The sequence below is a fragment of the Podarcis liolepis genome (assembly GCF_965112155.1).
Source record: "Podarcis liolepis genome assembly, chromosome: 4".
Classification (NCBI taxonomy): Eukaryota; Metazoa; Chordata; class Lepidosauria; order Squamata; family Lacertidae; genus Podarcis; species Podarcis liolepis.
The window spans coordinates 69,143,042-69,163,888 of NC_139558.1; the positions used below are offsets into that span (position 1 = coordinate 69,143,042).

General features: G+C 43.9%; 1 protein-coding gene across 1 annotated transcript in view; it reads right to left on the minus strand.

The window, feature by feature from the left end:
- Window positions 1–4,645: 4,645 nt before the first annotated feature.
- The window catches only part of CD96 (CD96 molecule), a 34,542-nt gene continuing 18,340 nt past the window's right edge, over window positions 4,646–20,847 (minus strand). The window contains exons 8-12 of the mRNA XM_083500698.1: window positions 16,102–16,176; window positions 13,921–14,010; window positions 11,397–11,489; window positions 8,188–8,311; window positions 4,646–5,710 (exon numbers count right to left, since the gene is read on the minus strand). Of these exons, the coding sequence (XP_083356824.1) occupies window positions 5,539–5,710; window positions 8,188–8,311; window positions 11,397–11,489; window positions 13,921–14,010; window positions 16,102–16,176 (554 nt within the window). The 3' untranslated portion in view covers window positions 4,646–5,538. The remainder of the gene's footprint in view (window positions 5,711–8,187; window positions 8,312–11,396; window positions 11,490–13,920; window positions 14,011–16,101; window positions 16,177–20,847) is intronic.

The window sequence follows — 20,847 nt, forward strand, 5'->3', positions numbered from 1 at the left end:
AGGCGAAACGGCTTGCCTTGAGCCTTGGAAATCACATGCTGTTCCAACGTTCTGTTGCATTTACAGGATGTGACGATCGTCATTTGCTGGGCATGGGAAGATCACATCACGATCAACATGAGCGGCTCTGCTAGACTGCTTTCCTGATGCACTGCTAAGATTGCCACGTGCCCCATGCTAGCATTCCATAAGTACCTATACATACCATTGAGAGATTCATTAGATGGCTTCATGACTGAACAAAACACCTGATGTGAGCTACAAGCTGCCTGCAAAGGAGAACTCTGGAAAAGTTTCTCTTGAGCAGCGTGCAGTTATTTTTTGCCGTCATTTAACAAAATTTTGATACCACTTGATTGCAAGAAAGCCTCCAAGTGGCTTACAGAAATATGAAGTATTTTGATTTTAAAAAATAGTTAAGATTGATATTTAAAAATATTCAAAAGATTAAAATCCACAATAGCTAACTAGAAGTAAAGCACATGCAACTTCTGCATGTCTGGATAGGCTTGGCTAAACACACACATATTTAAGCAAGTACAGTGGTACCTCGCGTTAAGAACTTAATTCGTTCTGGAGGTCTGTTCTTAACCTGAAGCACTTTAGCTAATGGGGCCTCCCACTGCTGCCGTGCCACCAGAGCACAATTTCTGTTCTCATCCTGAAGCAAAGTTCTTAACCCGAGGTACTATTTCTGGGTTAGCGGAGTCTGTAACTTGAAGCATATGTAACCTGAATCGTATGTAACCCGAGGTACCACTGTACTGAAAAGAGTACAGCCAAGGCACCTAATGTCAGGAGGCTGGGAGTTCCAAAGATCAATTTTTTACAACAGACCCTCCAAGTGTCCCTATTTTCCAGGGACATACCTAATTTAGAGAAGCCATCACGGTTTCTGATTTGATCCCAGAATGTCCCACTTTTCCTTAAAGGGTAAAGGTAAAGGGACCCCTGACCCACTTTTCCTTAGGATGTCCCTATTTTCATTGAAGAAATGTTGGAGGGTATGGCATTATCTGACCCCCAATATTAAAAAAAAAGTTTAATCTTTTATTATGTTTTTATATATGTTGGAAGCTGCCCAAAGTGACTGGGCAACTCGGTAAGAAGTCTGGGGTATAAATAGTAAAATTATCATTATGGAATAGGACATCCATATTTTCATCAAAGAAGTGTTGGAGGGTATGTTACAAGTGCAGAGTCCGTATTATGCAGCATCTGTAACAGTACTAGTTCCACAGAATAAAGTTGTCAAGTGGGCATATGTGAGGTGAGGAGATCCTGCAAGTACAGAACACAGTCTATCAGGACGGTTACATCTGTGAGAAGACAGCTTAATTCTCCTAGTGCATGGGTAGGCAAAGTAAGGCCCGGGGGTCGGATCCGGCCCAATCACCTTCTAAATCCGGCCCACAGATGGTCCGGGAATCAGCGTGTTGCTTTTATTTAAAATGCATCTTTGGGTTATTTGTGGGGCATAGGAATTTGTTCATCCCCCCCCCCCAGCCAGTGTGGTGCAGTGGTTAAGAGCGATAGACTCGTAATCTGGTGAACCAGGTTCGCGTCTCCGCTCTTCCACATGCAGCTGCTGGCTGACCTTGGGCTAGTCACACTTCTCTGAAGTCTCTCAGCCCCACTCACCTCACAGAGTGTTTGTTGTGGGGGAGGAAGGGAAAGGAGATTGTTAGCCGCTTTGAGACTCCTTAAAGGGAGTGAAAGGTGGGATATCACATCCAAACTCTTCTTCTTCTTCTTCTTCTTCTTCTTCTTCTTCTTCTTCTTCTTCTTCTTCTTCTTTCACCCAACGTGCGGCTCAAGCCCAGGGATTAAGTGTTTCATGCTCTACCGACTGAGCTATCCAGACTCAAAATATGATTAAAATTAAACTGGCAGCTGCTTTCACATTTCCTGAAAGACAAATCACCAAACCATTTCAGGGTGACTTTATCTCAAGCCTCCTAAATAAAATCAGGTAATCTAGACAGAAACATAGAAGGTGCCTAAAGAAGCCAGGGTGGCTATCTAAAGAACTTTTAACTGAGTTAAGATTAAAAAAGGATGTGTACAAAAAATGGAAAAGGGGGGAAACCACCAAAGAGGAATTCGAACAAATAGCCAGCACATGTCGACACAAAGTCAGAAAAGCTAAAGCACAGAATGAACTCAGGCTTGCTAGAGAGGTTAAAAGCAACAAAAAAGGCTTTTATGGGTATGTCCGTAGCAAAAGAAAGAACAAAGAAACAGTGGGGTCACTCAGAGGAGAAGATGGTGAAAGGCAAACAGGGGACACAGAAAGGGCTGAACTCCTCAATGCCTTCTTTGCCTCAGTCTTCTCCGATAAAGAAAACAATGCCCGACCTGAAGAATTTGGAGCAAATGATTCAGCAGAGGAAACACAGCCCAGAATAACTAAGGAGATAGTACAAGAATACTTGGCTAGTTTAGATATGGCAGCCGAGAGGCCAAAAGTGCCATGAGTGCCAAGAAAAACAAACATGGAGTCCAGCACGCTTCCCGTTGCGCAGCTTGCAGACTGTTCGTGCCGATCCAAAAGTCCTCTGCCTCCCTGGCCGTTAGCAGAGCGATCGCAGCAGTTAGAAGCAATTGCAGCATGTAGGTAATAAATTCAGAACAGACACAAGGCATTCCTTATCTTCTTAGCCTTTAATCAAGTAGAATAACAGCATAAATCAGCCTGGCGAAAGCTCGCCCATTCTCTCCCTCTCGTATAGCGTACCAGAGGCAGACTGAAACACTCAGAGTCAAACCACTCCCTTAAGTGTTTGTAACCACGCCTCAGGAAAGAGACGTCACACAGAACTCTTTAACCCTGTGAGTTCTGAAACCTATAACAGTTTAGATGTATTCAAGTCTCCAGGGCCAGATGAACTGCATCCAAGAGTATTAAAAGAACAGGCAGATGTGATCTCAGAACCACTGGCAGTCATCTTTGAGAATTCCTGGAGAACAGGCGAAGTCCTGGCAGACTGGAGGAGGGCAAATGTTGTTCCTATTTTCAAAAGGGGGAAAAGAGAGGACCCAAATAATTACCGCCCAGTCAGTCTGACATCAATACCAGGGAAGATTCTGGAGCAGATCATTAAGCAAACAGTCTGTGAGCACCTAGAAAGAAAAGCGGTGATCACCAATAGTCAGCATGGATTTCTGAAAAATAAGTCATGTCAGACTAACCTGATCTCGTTTTTTGACAGAATTACAAGCCTGGTAGATGAAGGGAACACAGTGGATGTAGCTTAGCTTAATTTCAGCAAGGCATTTGACAAGGTGCCCCATGATATCCTTGTAAAGAAGCTGGTAAAATGCGGTCTTGACTATGCTACCACTCAGTGGATTTGTAACTGGCTGACTGACCGAACCCAAAGGCTGCTCATCAATGGTTCCTCTTCATCCTGGAGAAGAGTGACTAGTGGGGTGCCACAGGGTTCTGTCTTGGGCCCGGTCTTATTCAACATCTTTATCAACGACTTGGATGATGGACTCAAGGGCATCCTGATCAAATTTGCAGATGACACCAAACTGGGAGGGGTGGCTAACACCCCAGACGACAGGATCACACTTCAAAACGACCTTGACAGATTAGAGAACTGGGCCAAAACAAACAAGATGAACTTTAACAGGGAGAAATGTAAAGTATTGCACTTGGGCAAAAAAAATGAGAGGCACAAATACAAGATGGGGGACACCTGGCTTGAGAGCAGTACATGTGAAAAGGATCTAGGAGTCTTGGTTGACCACAAACTTGACATGAGCCAACAGTGTGACGCGGCAGCTAAAAAAGCCAATGCAATTCTGGGCTGCATCAATAGGAGTATAGCATCTAGATCAAGGGAAGTAATAGTGCCACTGTATTCTGCTCTGGTCAGACCTCACCTGGAGTACTGTGTCCAGTTCTGGGCACCACAGTTCAAGAGGGACACTGACAAACTGGAACGTGTCCAGAGGAGGGCAACCAAAATGGTCAAAGGCCTGGAAACGATGCCTTATGAGGAACGGCTAAGGGAGCTGGGCATGTTTAGCCTGGAGAAGAGGAGGTTAAGGGGTGATATGATAGCCATGTTCAAATATATAAAAGGATGTCATATAGAGGAGGGAGAAAGGTTGTTTTCTGCTGCTCCAGAGAAGCGGACACAGAGCAATGGATCCAAACTACAAGAAAGAAGATTCCACCTAAACATTAGGAAGAACTTCCTGACAGGAAGAGCTGTTCGACAGTGGAATTTGCTGCCAAGGAGTGTGGTGGAGTCTCCTACTTTGGAGGTCTTTAAGCAGAGGCTTGACAACCATATGTCAGGAGTGCTCTGATGGTGTTTCCTGCTTGGCAGGGGGTTGGACTCGATGGCCCTTGTGGTCTCTTCCAACTCTATGATTCTATCCATCTGCAAGACTTCCTAACAGCATGCTTAATGGTGTCAGAAGTAAGTCCTATTGAATTCAATGAGCCTTACTCCCAGGTAGGTGAGATGAGGATCGCAAACTCAGTATCACTTTCCACCTTATAGCAAACATACATGAACTGTGGTTAGGGGGAAAAGAATAAATCCATTAATATTTAGCACTCATTTAATTTTATTTTAAATTGTATTTTTAAATTATGTTAATAAGCTTAGCAATTACGAGATTTGGAAACCATTTGGCAAATATATTATTTGCATCCTAGTATCAGAGCTTTTCAGATATGAAGTTCACAAAAGTCTAGCTACTGTTGACAGAAAATCAGAGGCAAATTCTGGTATGGATATTGTTCCTCGTTGGTTTAAATTCGTACATAAAAAAAGAAAAATGTCAACTACTCAGCCTACTTATCTCTGTTTATATCCACAAATCACTTATTTTGAAACATATTGCATATTAGCAGATTTAGCAGCTGTTTATATTCTGGGTTATCACCATACTGTATTATGGGAAACATTTTATATGCAAAAATTAAGCCTACAGAGCCACCTTCTGGTCCTACATAGTTACTACAGCATTATTTTTAGCCGTTTATTATCCTAAAGTGCCTTTATAAACATACACAAGACAGTGTTTGGAAAATCAAAATACAAAGGTAATTTAAAATTGCATGAAAACTACATTAAAATTCTGATTCCCAAATGCCTCACAGATTGCATAATTATGGCATTTTCCAAATCATGGGACAAACAAGAAGGAAGAATAAATATGTATCTGCCCAATTTGTCCCCCCCCCCCCACTTTCTTAATGGCATCTCAAAATCACAAGGCAGGCTTAGAGATAAGGAGATCTGGAAATCACCTGGCAATGATTTCATTCAAATTCTGATGTTAGCACTTTTCAGAGACGCTGCCGTTACTATGCACTGAATCCAGACAAAGTAGAATGGATATGATATGGATGGTACACTTAGCTCTGATTTATACTTTACTTCCTGCAACACAACCACTTCATGGTTCCTCCACAAGCTGCTCAACATTTGCATTATTTTCTGACCACGTAGTTATGCTATATTGCAGCTTTCGCATCCATGCAGGTTTAAGCAGTCTAAATTTCCATGTGGCTCACTGCCACTGCATGCCTGTGAGGTTCATACGATAAAGACTCGTATTATCCTGGAAGGCTTCAGGCCCATTTTCCTGTTCATTGCATGATGAGTACATTCCCTCTAATTCTTGAATAGAGGTGTATTTAACTGGAGGAGGAGGTGGCTTGAAAGACGGCGGTCTGTTCAGACTAAAATGAAAAAACAACACCCAGTGTATTTAAAAATAATACGCAGCAAAACACAACAGCAACACACAATAAAATGGTAGGGGAGGTAAACAAAGTTAAGAAGTCATCCTTCTGAGGAGAAAACAACCTCATACATAAAGTTTCTGGGCAATATACAAGGGCAGCCCCACATAGAGCAGATTACAGCAATCTAGTTTTGAGGTTGCTAATGAATGGACTACATTAGCCAGACTACTTCAGTCCAGAGATGGGTATAGACAATGCTGATAATCCTAACCACAAAGGTCACTTAGGTCTCTGATGGCAAAGGTGCATTGAAGGCTACCCCCAAGTTATGCGTGTGCTCCTTCAGAGGGCATGCAAGCCTCGGTCCAGTATATTTGAAGGAGCATCTCCACCCCCATCATTCTACCCAGACACTGAGGTCCAGTGCCGAAGGCCTTCTGGTGGTTCCCTCACTGCGAGAAGCCAAGTTACAGGGAACCAGGCAGAGGGCCTTCTCGGTAGTGGCACCGCACTGCGGAACACCCTCGCACCAGATGTCAAAGAGAAAAACAACTACCAGACTTTTAGAAGACATCTGAAGGCAGCCCTGTTTAGGGAAGCTTTTAATGTTTGATGCATTACTGTATTTTAATATTTTGTTGGAAGCTGCCCAGAGTGGCTGGGGAAGCCCAGCCAGATGGGTGGGGTATTTAATAATAATAATAATAATAATAATAATAATAATAATAATAATAATAATAATAATGAACAAGCGATATGAAAATCTGTTAAATCTCAAGTTTCAGGCCAGGGCAAAGAGGTGCATCTTCAGTATAAAACAGAAACTACTCAGGCACACCTCTGTGGTGAAGGAACTACGCGGCTTAGGGACTGTCACAGAGAAACCCCTCTCTGGACACCTTCTGAGGGCAGTGGAAACCCCTCCTTCCCAAACTTCTGAGGCCAGTGGAACTATCAATCTTAACATCTGAGAAGGTCTGTAGGGAAGGAAGTGGTATTTCAGATATTTGTGAACTAAGCTGTTTGGGGTTCACTAATGGTGAGTACCTTGAACTGGGTCTGGAAATGAGCTGATAACCCATGCAGCTGTCTTAAAAAATAGGGTCTATGTCAGCTGCATTTTGGACCAGTTGAAGTTTCTAAGTCATCTTCTAGAGCAGCCCCACGTAGAGCATATTGCAGTAGTCTGGTTTATAATTATGACTTGCCCCAATCCTGTCCTTGTCGTACGCAATAATGGAGGTCATGGATAGTTATATAAAAAGACACAACCAGCCATTTCAAATAGTATAGATGTCTCTTTTAGGCAAAATGTTATACTTCATTACAGTTAAAATAAAAAAATTCCTTCCAGTAGCACCTTAAAGACCAACTAAGTTAGTTCTTGGTATGAGCTTTCGTGTGCATGCACACTTCTTCAGATACACTGAAACAGAAGTTGCCAGATCCTTTTATATAGTGAGAAGGTGGGGAGGGGTATTACTCAGAAGGGTGGTGGGAATGGGAGATTGGCAGGTAGCTGAGATGAGCCTGTTGACGACTCTTAACGACTGCAATAGGTCTTATAGGAAAAGGCAAGGGGTGAGAAGGTGAAAAATGGCTTAGTCATGTATAATGAGATAAGAATCCAATGTCTTTGTTCAGACCAGGTCTCTCCATGGTTTTGAGTTTGGTAATGAGTTGCAATTCAGCAGCTTCTCTTTCCAGTCTATTTCTGTCATTACAGTTGACAGGAGTTGGAATTGCTTGCATGATGCCTCACACTTCTGTGTATATGTGAGTACATAAAACGCTGAGGATTTCAATAGGGATGCCAGCAGGAAAATATTTTTTGTCTCTTATTCGCCATGCTTAATAAGTATTTGTGATTCTGATGTTGTCTGAAAGCCAAGGTTTTGCACAGCACCACTCGTCTTGTATTCCAGTTCTCTATTGTGATGCAGCCTCCAACTGGGGCAAGTCAATGGGATGCCTTGAGATGTTGCTGGATTCAACCTGAATGGCCAATATTCGGGGGTTGATGGGAGTTGTAGTCCAGCAGTGTTGAAGAAGGGTGCCATCTTGGCTACCCTGCATTATGCAGATTGGTGCAGATGCACTGAACATGCTCAAGTCCCACTGTGGTCAATGGGACTCAGCAACTGCAATTTCAAGAATGCTAAATCACACCCCATCCTAATCAGATTGCAAATCTCAGGCATGCATGAAGCTGCTTTATATTGAGTCAGACCATTGGTCCATTTAGCTTATTGTCCACTGTGACTGCCACCATTACCCCAAGTTTTTGAGACAGGGGTCTTTCTCAGCCCTTCCTGGAGAGGCTGGGGATTTAACTTGGAAGCTTCTCCATGCAAAACAGTTGTTCGGCCACTGAGCTATGGCCCTTTCCGAGTGCTTTCGTTGGGGATTTATTTCACAACAGCACATTTTGTATTAGCATGCAAAATGCCAGGAGGGCATGTACTACTTACATTTCTCTTTGATACTGACACCATTTTCTGACTCCCAAAATGAATAAGCATGTGCATAAGAGAAGCAGAACGGCTACAACTGCTGGCCAGGGGAAGGAAGTCTTTCCTGGACTAGTTGCAGTACCTGAAAAATGAACCTCAGCTGTCATAGGCAAAAACAATACAACTTCAAACAGCTGCTTTCTCCTCCCCCATTTCTAAACCAAGGGCTGATTCAGACAATACATTTTTCTTGTCAACATGCGAGTTGTACCTGGTAGTCACAATGAGAAACAAATTGTGTGAAATTGCTGTTTGCAAGTAAAGCAGCAGCGCTTGTTCACAGCAGCTGGCAACCGAGGGGCTATGAGTCTGAGGTTCCTCTAGTGGAGCTGTTAATTGAACATTCATTCTGATTTGATTGTACAATGCATGCATGACGGTTATGCAATGTCCACTATTTAATGAGCATTCCTTCTGATGTGTTTGTGCAGAGGCTATACGACTTCCCGTCAACCAACCACTATCTATTTCTAGTGCGTTTCCCTGTCACTTTCCTTACAGCAAAATGTCTGGGTTTCTTTTTCTTTTTTAAAGCAGATTTGTTATGATAGGGTATTTTAATCCTTTTTAATTTCACACATCTGCATTTTTGGTATGCAAACGAATGCCTCCCACGAAACAATGGCAGTCTGGAGGCGACCCTGGAAACTGCGACAGCCATATCTGCTTTTGACTGATTGACACATTAATACACATCTCAATCCTTGCAGCGTTGGAAAGGTAGAAGTGCCAGTTAGCTCTGTGAAACAGAAGCTTGAGACATATGAAGTACTGTCTGAAGTAGTGTCAAGATCAAGGAAGCCTTACTCTGACTGGTACAGGCTCTCCAAGATTTCAGACAGGGGTCTCCCCCAGCCATATCTGGAGATGTAAGGGATTGAACCTGCAACCTTATGGGTGCAAAGCAGGTGTGATAGGACAAAAGGTTCTGTTTCTAAGCAGGCAAACCATCCCAATGGTTTTCAGTTTCACAGTCAAAACCAGCATCTTGCAGCATGCCTAGCAAGCAATAAAAAGTAGCTCTGAGCAACTAGTTCCCACTCAGGATGTGAGTAGCCACATCCTGCAGTTTCAGTCTTTCAAGGCAACTGCATGTATGTCACATCTATGTCAATAGAAGCATTTGGGAGGAGCTGTCCAAGCGCTCCTTTGCCTGTTGTCCTCTGACAAGGGGAAAATAGAGGCTTTTGCTTATCTCTGCTCTGCTCTAACCTATATTTTTGGTGTTGCCCTTTCTGCCCACACAGAAATTCTCAGATTGGTCTCAGAGGAGTGAATGGTGCAAAGGGAAGAGCAAAGAACAGGAAGCCTAATTTAGTTTTGTATGACTGCTCAGGTGGTTATAAATGGCACTGTGAGACACTGACATATGCAAACTAGTGGCTGTTACTTCTAGCAAAAGGAAATGAGGCAAATGTAAGATGTTTCTCTGGAGCACGTACCATGGCATAATGGTCACTGAGGATTTTTAATTTGAGTCAAAATAACAAAATCAAACACACGCCTGTGTCTCAAATTGTCTGTCGGTTCACCGGATGTATGTTTCAGACTTATGAAATTGCTCTTGGCGGATATCCTTAGAGTTGCTCTGTGCCACTTTTAGGGCTTATTTGATTGCATTCACTGGCTTTTGTTAGGCTGTTTTAGTTGTTTTTGTTCCGAGTACATTGTTGTATTACAATTCAAAAATATCACAAAAGCTGTACAATGTACACACACATACATAATTGGTATGCATTAAAAAGAACTGACCAAGAATAGCACATGTTTCCTGATTAAGAAAGGGCAATTTATGCACAGATTTATATCTACAAAGAGCAATTTTTGCATGAGATTCTGTGCTATTCATTTTTCTGCATGTGCTCTGTGACAGATTAGGTCTCCCAATAAAAAAGACAACTCATAAGGAGCACCCACTGCTCCTGTACCACATACACAGCCCCAAATGAATGGTTAGTACTGGTGGTGTTCAAACAGCCCACTCCATGCAGACATCTAATATGTGGCTGCACCTCCAATAGTGTACACTCTGCTGGCACCATCACCCTCTGATGTCCATGTGTGACATTTGAAAGAAAGCCGGCCAACATATGTACAACTGTATAAGCATGGGCTCGCCATCCAGTCAGCTGTCCTGTGAACAGTTTTTAACTGAATGGAGAGCCCATGAGCTATACTCATGTGGGCTCCCATTTCAAACTCTATGCTGAGCATGTGGACAAGGAAGTAAAAAAAAAAAAAATGTAAAGGACCCCTGGATGGTTAAGTCCAGTCAAAGGCGACTATGGGGTTGTGGCTCTCATCTCTCTTTCAGGCTGAGGGAGTCGGCGTTTGTCCACAGACAGCTTTCCAGGTCATGTGGAAAGTCCAGGTCATGACTAAACTGCTTCTGGTGCAACGGAACACCGTGACGACAACCAGAGCACATGAAAATGCTGTTTACCTTCCCACCACAGCGGTACCTATTTCTCTACTTGCACTGGTGTGCTTTCAAGCTGCTAGGTTGGCAGGAGCTGGGACAGAGCAACGGGAGCTCACCCCGTCGGTGGGATTTGAGCCTTCTGATCAGCAAGCCCAAGAGGCTCAGTGGTTTAGACCACAACGCTACCTGCATCCCAGATAAAGAAGATAGGGATATGGAACCCGTGGTACTGGAGGTGGAGACACCAGGCTCAACCTGGTCCTCCCTCCACCCATTGCATGTATGCATAGAAAAGGCCATTTGAATGCTCTTACTGCTAGATTTAATGGTGTTGTGGTGGAGAGACAGTATGGTGTAATGGTTAGAGTGTTGGACTAGGACCTGGGAGACCAGAGTTCAAATCCCCACTCAACCATGGGTGACCTCAGGCCAGTCACCATCTCCTAGCCTAACCTACCTCACAGGGTTTTTGTGAGGATGCAATGGAGAGGAGAAGAACCATGTACAGCACCTAGAGATCCTTGGAAGATAAAGGTAATAGATAGATAGATAGATAGATAGATAGATAGATAGATGATAGACAGATACAATCATTATCATCGAGGGTTGAAGGGTAGGATTTAAACATGAACCCCCTTCATATAATTCTCTCACCTAAGAGATACATGTTACCAGAACCAGTACTGGAAAACCTACTAGATCTGGGCCCAAATGAAGTAGGTTTAAAAAAGAAACAGTAACTCACCTGTGCTTTTAAACTGGTCCTTTATTGTGGATGAATTATCATGGCTAGTCAGAGGGGTTTCTTCAGTCACTCTTCTGGTGGAGTTAAGATCACCTTAAAAAAACAAAAACCCAGTGATCCCCACATGATATGTTACAGAAACTTTAAATTCCTATTCTGAAATGTTAACCATCTTAGCTTTTTGTTTATCTTGATGATAAAACTGTAGCCAGCTAGATAATTTCCACTTTGAAAAGGGCTGAAACTGGCATCAACATAAATAAAACAATCTTAAAAGCTCAACCACACCCCAACGGGTTATAATTAAGGGCTAATTTGTTTTGTTTCAGGCACTTAAATTCAGTAATGCACACACACAAAAAGCATGGAAATGGTAAGTTAAGGTACCTGCCTTAACTTTTGTACACGTAAGCATTAGCGCATTCTCTAGCTGCACATTTTGTGCTCACTTGTGCCTGAACCTTCATATATCCAAATGCATATGATGCCATGCAATTAATTTTTATGTATATGCTTGCTCATACACAAAGGGAGACCCATAATGAGCACCCTGTGCCCCTGTACCAGGTAAACACTTCCAAATCAATGGATAGTACTAGAGGTGTTCAGGTGACCCCTTTCATGTGTACAACATGAATTCCCTCTTCTTCTTTCTTCTTCTTTCTTCTTCTTTGGCGATCACTTGTAGCTGAGTAAGATTGTCTTCCATGAACACGGTTTTAGCAGTGAGTCCGTAAGTGACTGTGGAGGCCAGTTCTGGATCCACACGTCCTTCCACAGTGGGGTCATAGGTTTCTAGGTGGGAGTTGATCCTGATGAAGGTTTGCCAAGCGTGCCTTCCTCTTAGCACCTTTCTCCCTTTCATCCTGAGTTCGAGCATCTTCAAAGTCCATGACACCTTTGGTAAAGGCTGTTCTCCAAATGGAGCACTCACACTCACAGGCCAGTGTTTCCCAGTTATCAGTGTTTATACTACATTTTCCCCCAATTTGCCTTGAGAGAGTCTTTAAACCTCTTTTGTTGACCACCAGCATTACGCTTTCCATTTTTAAGCTTGGAATAGAGTAGTTGCTTTGGAAAATGATACTCAGGGACCTGCACAACATGACCAGTCCAATGAAGTTGATGTTGAAGAATCATTTGCTTTGACACTGGTGATCTTTGCTCCTTCCACTCCACTTGCACCATGCAAGGTTGGAGGATGGATGGCGGCTAACTGATTGAGGTTGAATCCTGACAAGACAGAAGTACTGTTTTGGGGGGACAGGAGGCAAGTAGGTGTGGAGGACTCCCTGGTCCCTGAGGGACAAGGTGCACAGCCTGGGAATCATTTTGGACTCGCAGCTGTCCATGGAGGCACAGGTCAATTCTGTGTTCAGAGCAGCTGTTTACCAGCTCCATCTGGTACGCAGGCTGAGACCCTATCTGCCCGCAGACTGCCTCGCCAGAGTGGTGCATGCTCTAGTTATCTCCCACTTGGACTACTGCAATGCGCTCTACATGAGGCTACCTTTGAAGGTGACCCAGAAACTACAACTAATCCAGAATGCGGCAGCTAAACTGGTGGCTGGGAGCGGCCACTGAGACCATATAACACTGGTCCTGAAAGACCTACATTGGGTCCCAGTATGTTTCTGAGCACATTTCAAAGTGTTGGTTCTGACCTTTAAAGCCCTAAACGGCCTCAGACCCAGTATACCTGAAGGAGCATCTCCACCCCATCATTCAGCCTGGACACTGAGGTCCAGCGCCGAGGGCCTTCAGGCAGTTCCCTTACTGCGAGAAGTGAAGTTACAAGGAACTAAGCAGAGAGCCTTCTTGGTAGTGGTGCCCGCCCTGTGGAACACCCTCCCACCAGATGTCAAAGGAAAAAGCAACTACCAGTCTTTTAGAAGACATCTGAAGGCAGCCCTGTTTAGGGAAGCTTTTAATATCTGAAGGACTATTGTATTTTAATATTTTGTTGCCAGCCGCCCAGAGTGGCTGGGGAAACCCAGCCAGATGGGCGGGGAATGAATGAATGAATGAATGAATGAATGAATAAATAAATAAATAAATAAATAAATAAATTTCTAATGTCCACAGGTGACATCTGATGGGGACTCCAAACATATCCAGCTGTACACACATCAGCTCCACCCAATACACAGCCCTGTTTGTGAACCATTCTCAATGTAGAGCCAATACGTACATATCTGTACTCTTGAGGGCTCCCACTTCAAACATGGTGCTGAGTATATGGACAGTGAGGGAAGGGTTGCTGTGACACTGGATGGAGAGACACCAGGCACACCTGGTTCCTCCAACACACATTTTCTGTATTCGGAGAGAAGGTCATTTGAACATCCCTACTGCCATAATCGATCGTTATGATCATGGAGATTTAGGGAGGGGAAATTTAAGCATGAATCACCTTCCTTTATTCCCACACCTCCACCCAAGAGATCAATGGAAAGATTCCTAGATCAGGATCAAAAAGAAATGTTTGCAGCAGGATACATCTGAAAGAGAAACAGTAACTCACCTGTATTATTGAACCAGTCCTTCCCAGTGGATGAAAGATCAAGTGTAGTCAGTGTGGTTACTTCCAGCTCTCTGCTGGCGGATAGATTCCCTTTAAAAACAAATCCAAACCAACACCCCCAACATGATATATATTATACTGGCTTGATTTCCGTGTTCTGAAATTGTAACAATTTTAGCACCATTATTTATTTATATGATAAAAAATTAGCCAACTAGATATTTCAGTTTTGTAAAAGGGCTGCTGTTGGCATCAACATCAAGCAAAACAAAAACATTGGTTAAATGATGAACTAGTGAGTGTAAGATGTCACTCACTGTGTTGTATCCCAGGGTTGCCATATTTTAAAGAGTGAAAATACAGACACAAAAATTGTTGAGTTTTGTTTTGTTTTGCCAAAGTTGTTGAGCTTTGGGCAAAATTGAAAAATAATAATATTTTTGAGATATTTTTAAGAAAAATCAGCAAAAAAACCAACATAGATTGCCATACATCCGGATTTCCCCAGATATTTTTGCCAATTTCCAACCACATACTGCTTCCGACTGCAGTATTCCAGTAAGCCCGGGAAATTCCAGACATATGACAACCCTATGAGCAGAAGTGATGTACATGGTGGCTTTAATTATACATGTTTACAATTAAATTGCAGACACACAGAGATTTTTGAATATAGTTATAACAGAAAAGCAAGTAATGTTCTAGCATTCCTCCCAACATGTCATAAATATATGTGAACATATCTTCATTTAGCCCCATATCTGCTAACAACCTTTGTTGTCTGGGCAATTTCAGACATTGTGGAACAGGACGAGGGAGGAATTCTGTGAGAATCGTCCATCTTTCCCCAGATTTCCATTATAACATCCAAAGCTTCTCCCCCCGTGGTGAGGGCATTGAGTTCCCTCAGAATCTGCAGCTCTTGCACCTCTGCACTGGGGAGATATGAGCAAATATAATTTCTTTTCCAGTGATCTATTGCACCCCATATATTTGGGGTGGGTGGGTGAAGGAGGAAAAGGGTATTCTTGTCAGACCCTTGCCCTCCACATTTCATCCGACACTTCTCACTTGTGTAGGAAACAGTTTGGGAGCGAGCGATCAATATTAGTTTGTTGGATCCTAATTGCGTGTTATGTATGTGAACTTTTAAGCAGAATGACTTGCCACAGGGAATAGCTTTTCACAGCTTGTAAGTCAAGCAAGCATCCGCAGCCTGAAAGAGGAGCAGCCTGCTAAGCGTGTTTCACATGAGAAATGATTGTGTTAAGAGAATCGTAATTGTGAATAGCAAGCACTAACCCTTAGGCCACTGGTTAGAGACTTCCCGGATTAATGACTGGGAGCCTTTTTCCAGGCAGCAAGACAAGCAACATTTCAGTCGGAGCAATATGGTACAGCTGGGGGGGGGGAATCTAGCACGGGTTGAACTATTCAGTCTCTATGGCAAGGGCAACAGAGGGCTTAGAGTCTGGATGAGCCCAGAGTGAAAGGCAGAGGTGTAGTGGGACAGAGACAGGCATGGATGAGCTCCTCCCACTTAATCCACAGCAGGGAGGAGGATATAACCTTCTGCGTGCCATATAAATGAGATTTTCTCAAAGAGAAAGCCACCTGATAAGGTAAGCAGAAGAAGGGGTTGGTTGTATCTGCATGCCCGGCTAAGGGTTACATTGCCACATTTAGTTTGATAAAAATAAATAAATCCCAAATTCCCTGTCTTATGGACAACCAAAACGTCACAAAATAGTGAGCAAGCTCTATCATCTTTCTTTGATAGTACAGTTTTACCTTGGTTCTCAAACGCCTTCTGACTCGAACGTTTTGGCTCCTGAATACTGCAAACCCAGAAGTGAGTGTTCCGGTTTGTGAACTTTTTTTGGAAGCTGAACGTCTGACATGGCTTCTATGGCTTCTGATTGAGTGCAGGAAGCTCCTGCAGCCAATTGGAAGCCACACCTTGGTTTTTGAACGTTTTCAGAAGTTGAACGGACTTCCGGAATGGATTACATTCGAGAACCAAGGTATGACTGTATTTGCAAAGGAATAGTTTGCATTTCTCTTCACTTCTGGATCTTTCATTGATGTTAACTCCCCCCCAAACCAAAACAACTGGTTTGTGTTGGGCAATGGGTCAGCGCATCTGGCTGTTAACATAAAAAGCTACTGTAGGCTACTTACTTTGTGGCACTGCAGAGTAACTGGAGATCTTAGTAACGGTGTTATCTTGCAGGTTTTTAGTCGAAAGCCCGGGCTCTGTGGAAATCAAAGTGTCTTTAAGGTCCTTGTTCAAAGTGTTGCATCAATGCTTTGCTGAAGAGATTTCCCATGGGACAGGTCACAACGCTAGTGAAAAAGCTTCATTTTGTGGGGATACAAATGCCCTGTTCATTCATTTGAACAACATGCATGGACATGAAGTGTGGCTCGAGTAGGGGGTGTGTGCTGTGCATAGCAACACCAATGCCATGTTCCTGCCACCTCCAACTCTGAAGGGGTATTATTCCTGCATTTGGAAAATGGACTTAGAATCTTCCACATAAACAGCAGAACATACTTAAAATCTTCCTGAGCTTCCCTTTAGCCTCCTTGCCCCTCTCCCCCACTTCTTCTGGCTTCTTCCCCATTTCTTCCTCCTCCTCCCTCCTACTGTAGGTTCCAGTGCTTTTCTCCCCTTAAAAAATATTTAGGGCGACTTTCATTTTGATTCAAGAAAACCACCATTTTATAGTTCAAATCAAGAAAAATAAAAACAGTAAATGGACACTGGAGGTAGCAGTGGGACTTATGATTCACCGTGCTAGAGAAGAAACTAAACATGTAATTTTTTTTTTTTTAGTTTCTGCTCCCATTAGATTCACAAAATGTTTAGGGGTACGTGTAGCCCTGCGTACCCCCAGAAAAAAATGCACTGCTAGGTTCCCTCCCTTTCTCCCGGCCACAGCTTTCTCAATACCTCTTGCCCAAATTTTACGGAGACCATGTTTTGAAGGATGACACATTTCAAAGTCTTATTTCAGACATTTCTATGGGAAGAGGTCAATCATCCTTGACATCTATCTGGGTTTGGGGAGAAAAGAAACTGGCTCTTTGACACTGGCTGCAAGCTTGAGAAGGAGAGACGTACAGTGATTAACACTCCGTGTCAAAGTGTCTCTTAGTGCCTGGCGCACAAAGGATGTTCCTATGGAAGCTAAGCGCCGAACAGCTGTCATTCGGATTATCTCACTGAGCAAAGTTGAATGGGAAACTTTTACAGTGAAAAGAAGAAGGCAAAGGGAAGTTACAGCTTTATTAAGGCAAGCAGGGGATTTGTCAGACAGCAAGAGCAACAAAAGCACTTTGCAACCAACATGACATTTATGAACCATGACATGGGACGTCTAAGGAAGTCGAGTGCCCTGTTCAATTCGGCAGCGGAGATATTCCACGCACGCAGTACAGATACTCATGTTGAGCAGTGCCAGTCAATGAAGTGAATAAAGAAGGACTTCCGCAAGTGTTTTCTCATATAACATTGCTGCATACAAAAGAGGAGGCTGTATCAGGGCCCCCTACACATCAACTAGATAAGAGAGCATCCTTGAAAGCAATGGAGTTTGTATTCAGGTTCATGTTTTGAAAAGGCAAGTACATGTTGACATTTCAAAGGAGCATAGGAATCTGTTTTATACTGGATAAGGATCCCTCCTTGTTGTCCTTCCACTGGCAGGTGAAGACTTTCTTGTTCCAACAGGCTTTTGGGAACTGCCTGCTTTTATTGAAAGAGCTGGGGCCATGCTGTTTTTATTGGAATTATTGGTATGTTTTAAGCATATTTCACACACACACACACACACACACACACACACAGAGAGAGAGAGAGAGAGAGAGAGAATATATATAATTGGTTTTTATTGATTGTTTTTTTCCTATGTTTTTAGTGCTTCTTATTTTTATTGCGTAGGGACGCAGGTGGCGCTGTGGGTTAAACCACAGAGCCTAGGACTTGCCCATCAGATGGTTGGTGGTTTGAATCCCCGTGATGGGGTGAGCTCCGATTGCTTAGTCGCTGCTCCTGCCAACCTAGCAGTTCGAAAGCATGTCAAAGTGCAAGTAGATAAATAGGTACCGCTCCAGCGGGAAGGTAAACGGCGTTTCCGTGCACTGCTCTGGTTCACCAGAAGCGGCTTAGTCATGCTGGCCACATGACCCGGAAGCTGTACGCCGGCATCCGAGATGAGCGCCGCAACCCCAGAGTTGGCCACGACTGGACCTAATGGTCAGGGGTCCCTTTACCTTTACTATTTTTATTGCAATCCATTCTGAGTCCCACCAAGGAAAAAAGGTGAAGTATAAATATATAAGTGTATTGGGCCATCTCAGGAGCTAAAGCCAAGAAATCGAAGCACAACATGGTGTCAGTGAAATCAATCGCTTATTCAAGAAACCAAAACAGCGCAGGACTAGTGATCCCAGCAACTCTTCCCTTGCTTCCCCAGCAACAAGGAAATTGCAAGGACTGAAGGTCCCCACCTTCCCATCACTTCCTAAGGCTCCTCCTCTCCAGGGTCTTTCCCAAGCAGTCATAAACTGTGCCTGCACACAACCCCCCTCTGTTCTGCCTTCTTCATTTCTTTGGGTTCTAGGAAACTGGTGGGGAGAGACAGAGCTAGTCACAACAGGAGGGGGAAACTGCCTGGGTTTTTCAGCAGCCTGCCTCTCTGTCTCCTGGCCCTACTCCCCTCCAGCCTCTACTTCTGCCTCAGAGTCTGAACTGCTCTCTGCCACAGCCTCTTCCTGCTCACCAAATCTTGTTACCGCTTCTGCTTCTGACACCTTCTCTTCCCAGTCTGCTCCTTCTTCTCCCTCTGACCACTCATTATCATTCCACCACCACTCCGCTGGCTCTGAGCCTTCTTCCCCTAGGGGTGCCCTTTGGGGTTCCTCAGCTGATGCCTCCTACCACTCCTAAGCATCCAGCCAGTCCATGACAATCCATCTATCTCAGTATTATCTACACTCAAGGGCAGCGACATTCCTGGGTTTCAGACAATGTATCTTCCCAATCCTATCTTGATGTCAGGTATCGAACCTGGGACCTTCTCTGTGCAAAGCAGATGCTCTACCACTGAGCTCCATCCCACTTTCTCACAGACATCCATGAAAGAACTTAAGAAATATTTTAGAAAAAGTTAGCTTGGCAACAAATGCGGCCGCAAGAAAACAAGCTCAGGAGTAGGTGAACCTGAACTAAAAAAAGAAAAGGAGAAACAGCCGACTGCTGCCCTTTGTCAGATGTATGAAATCCCATCATGATGCTATGCTGTGCTTGTCCTACAAGGAAATCTGAGCCAGCTCAAGACAAATGTTCAGCAAACAGCTGACTTTGTGCTCCATCTGGACCTCGGAAGCTCCTAATGTAATTTCACATGTGCACAATGGCTCCCAGGAGAGATGGATTCAGAGAATATTTTAAGAATCTCTCAGGCTGCATTCCCTTTTGGGCTGCATCACTTGGCTGTGATGAAGTCACTTCACTGCCGGTGCTTTGTCTGCTTATTTTCTGAGGTGGACTTAAATATGTATATTAGAGATTTGGCAAATAAAAATAAAAATGCTGCAGATGAACAGAGGAAGCGGGTTAGTCTTTTGACAAGTCTGTGACTTGGCCAGGGAAGGCAAAATGAAGAGAAAAACAAAGGAGAGGACACAAAACCACCCTATAAGAACTTGGAGAAACACACACATAGATTATCTGCTGTTTCATGTTCCCCTCTCTCCTTCTCTACCTTGAAAGGTCACACTCCTATATGTAGTGTAATGGGGAGTAGATGGGGGAATATAAGGAGAAGGGAGATGGTGGTTGAGAAGATTTGGCAGTGGTGGTAGATTAGCACAGAGATGGGGGAACTCAGGCCTGAGGGTTGAATGCAGCTTTCCAGGCTTCTCTATATGTCTCCCAGAATCCTCCCCAAACCATACCCCCTTCTGCCCAGACCAAACCCCTGCTTTCCACACTCATTTTTCATCTCCGCCAAGCTAAGCAGTTGGCTCCTTATCTCTCTCGCCCTGACCTAGCCATTGTGATCCACGCAACTGTCACCTCCAGACTGGATTATTGTAACTCGCTCTACGTGGGGCTGCCCTTGAGACTGACCCAGAAACTCCAGCAGGTGCAGAATGCCGCGGCGAGACTCCTTATGGGGTCTTCGCTGCGAGATCATATTCATCCGGTACTATACCAGTTGCACTGGCTCCCGGTGGAGTACAGGATCAGGTTTAAGGTGCTGGTTTTAACCTTTAAAGCCCTATACGGCCTAGGACCCTCGTACCTATGGGACCACCTCTCCTGGTATGTCCCACAGAGAAATTTACGGTCTGCAAATAAAAACATCCTGAAGATTCCAGGCCACAGAGAGGTTAGGCTGGCCTCAACTAGAGCCAGGGCTTTCTCGGCTGCAGCTCCAATCTGGTGGAACGCTCTGTCACAAGAGACTAGGACCCTGCAGGACCTGACATCTTTCCGCAGGGCCTGCAAGACAGAGCTGTTCCACCAGGCCTTTGGTCAGCGCGCAGCCTGACCCCCTCCTCTGGCAATCTGCACAGAATGTTGCTTAATGGTTGCCATTAATTTGATTTTAATTAATTTTATAATGAATGTTTTTAGAATGTTGGATTATTTTGATTGTTGTTAGCCGCCCAGAACCCAGCTTCGGCTGGGGAGGGCGGGATATAAATAAATTATTATTATTATTATTATTATTATTATTATTATTATTATTATTATTGCCTGGCTAGATTGCATCTTTGAACTTTGCCCATGCTCCCTGTTTGCCTGGATGGGGGATGGAGAGAGGTATGCGAGTGAATCCATGTTTTGCTTCTGGCCCCTGCCCACCACTGGCCTGTGGCTGCCTGTTGGGAGGTTGGCTAGAAAGGAACTGC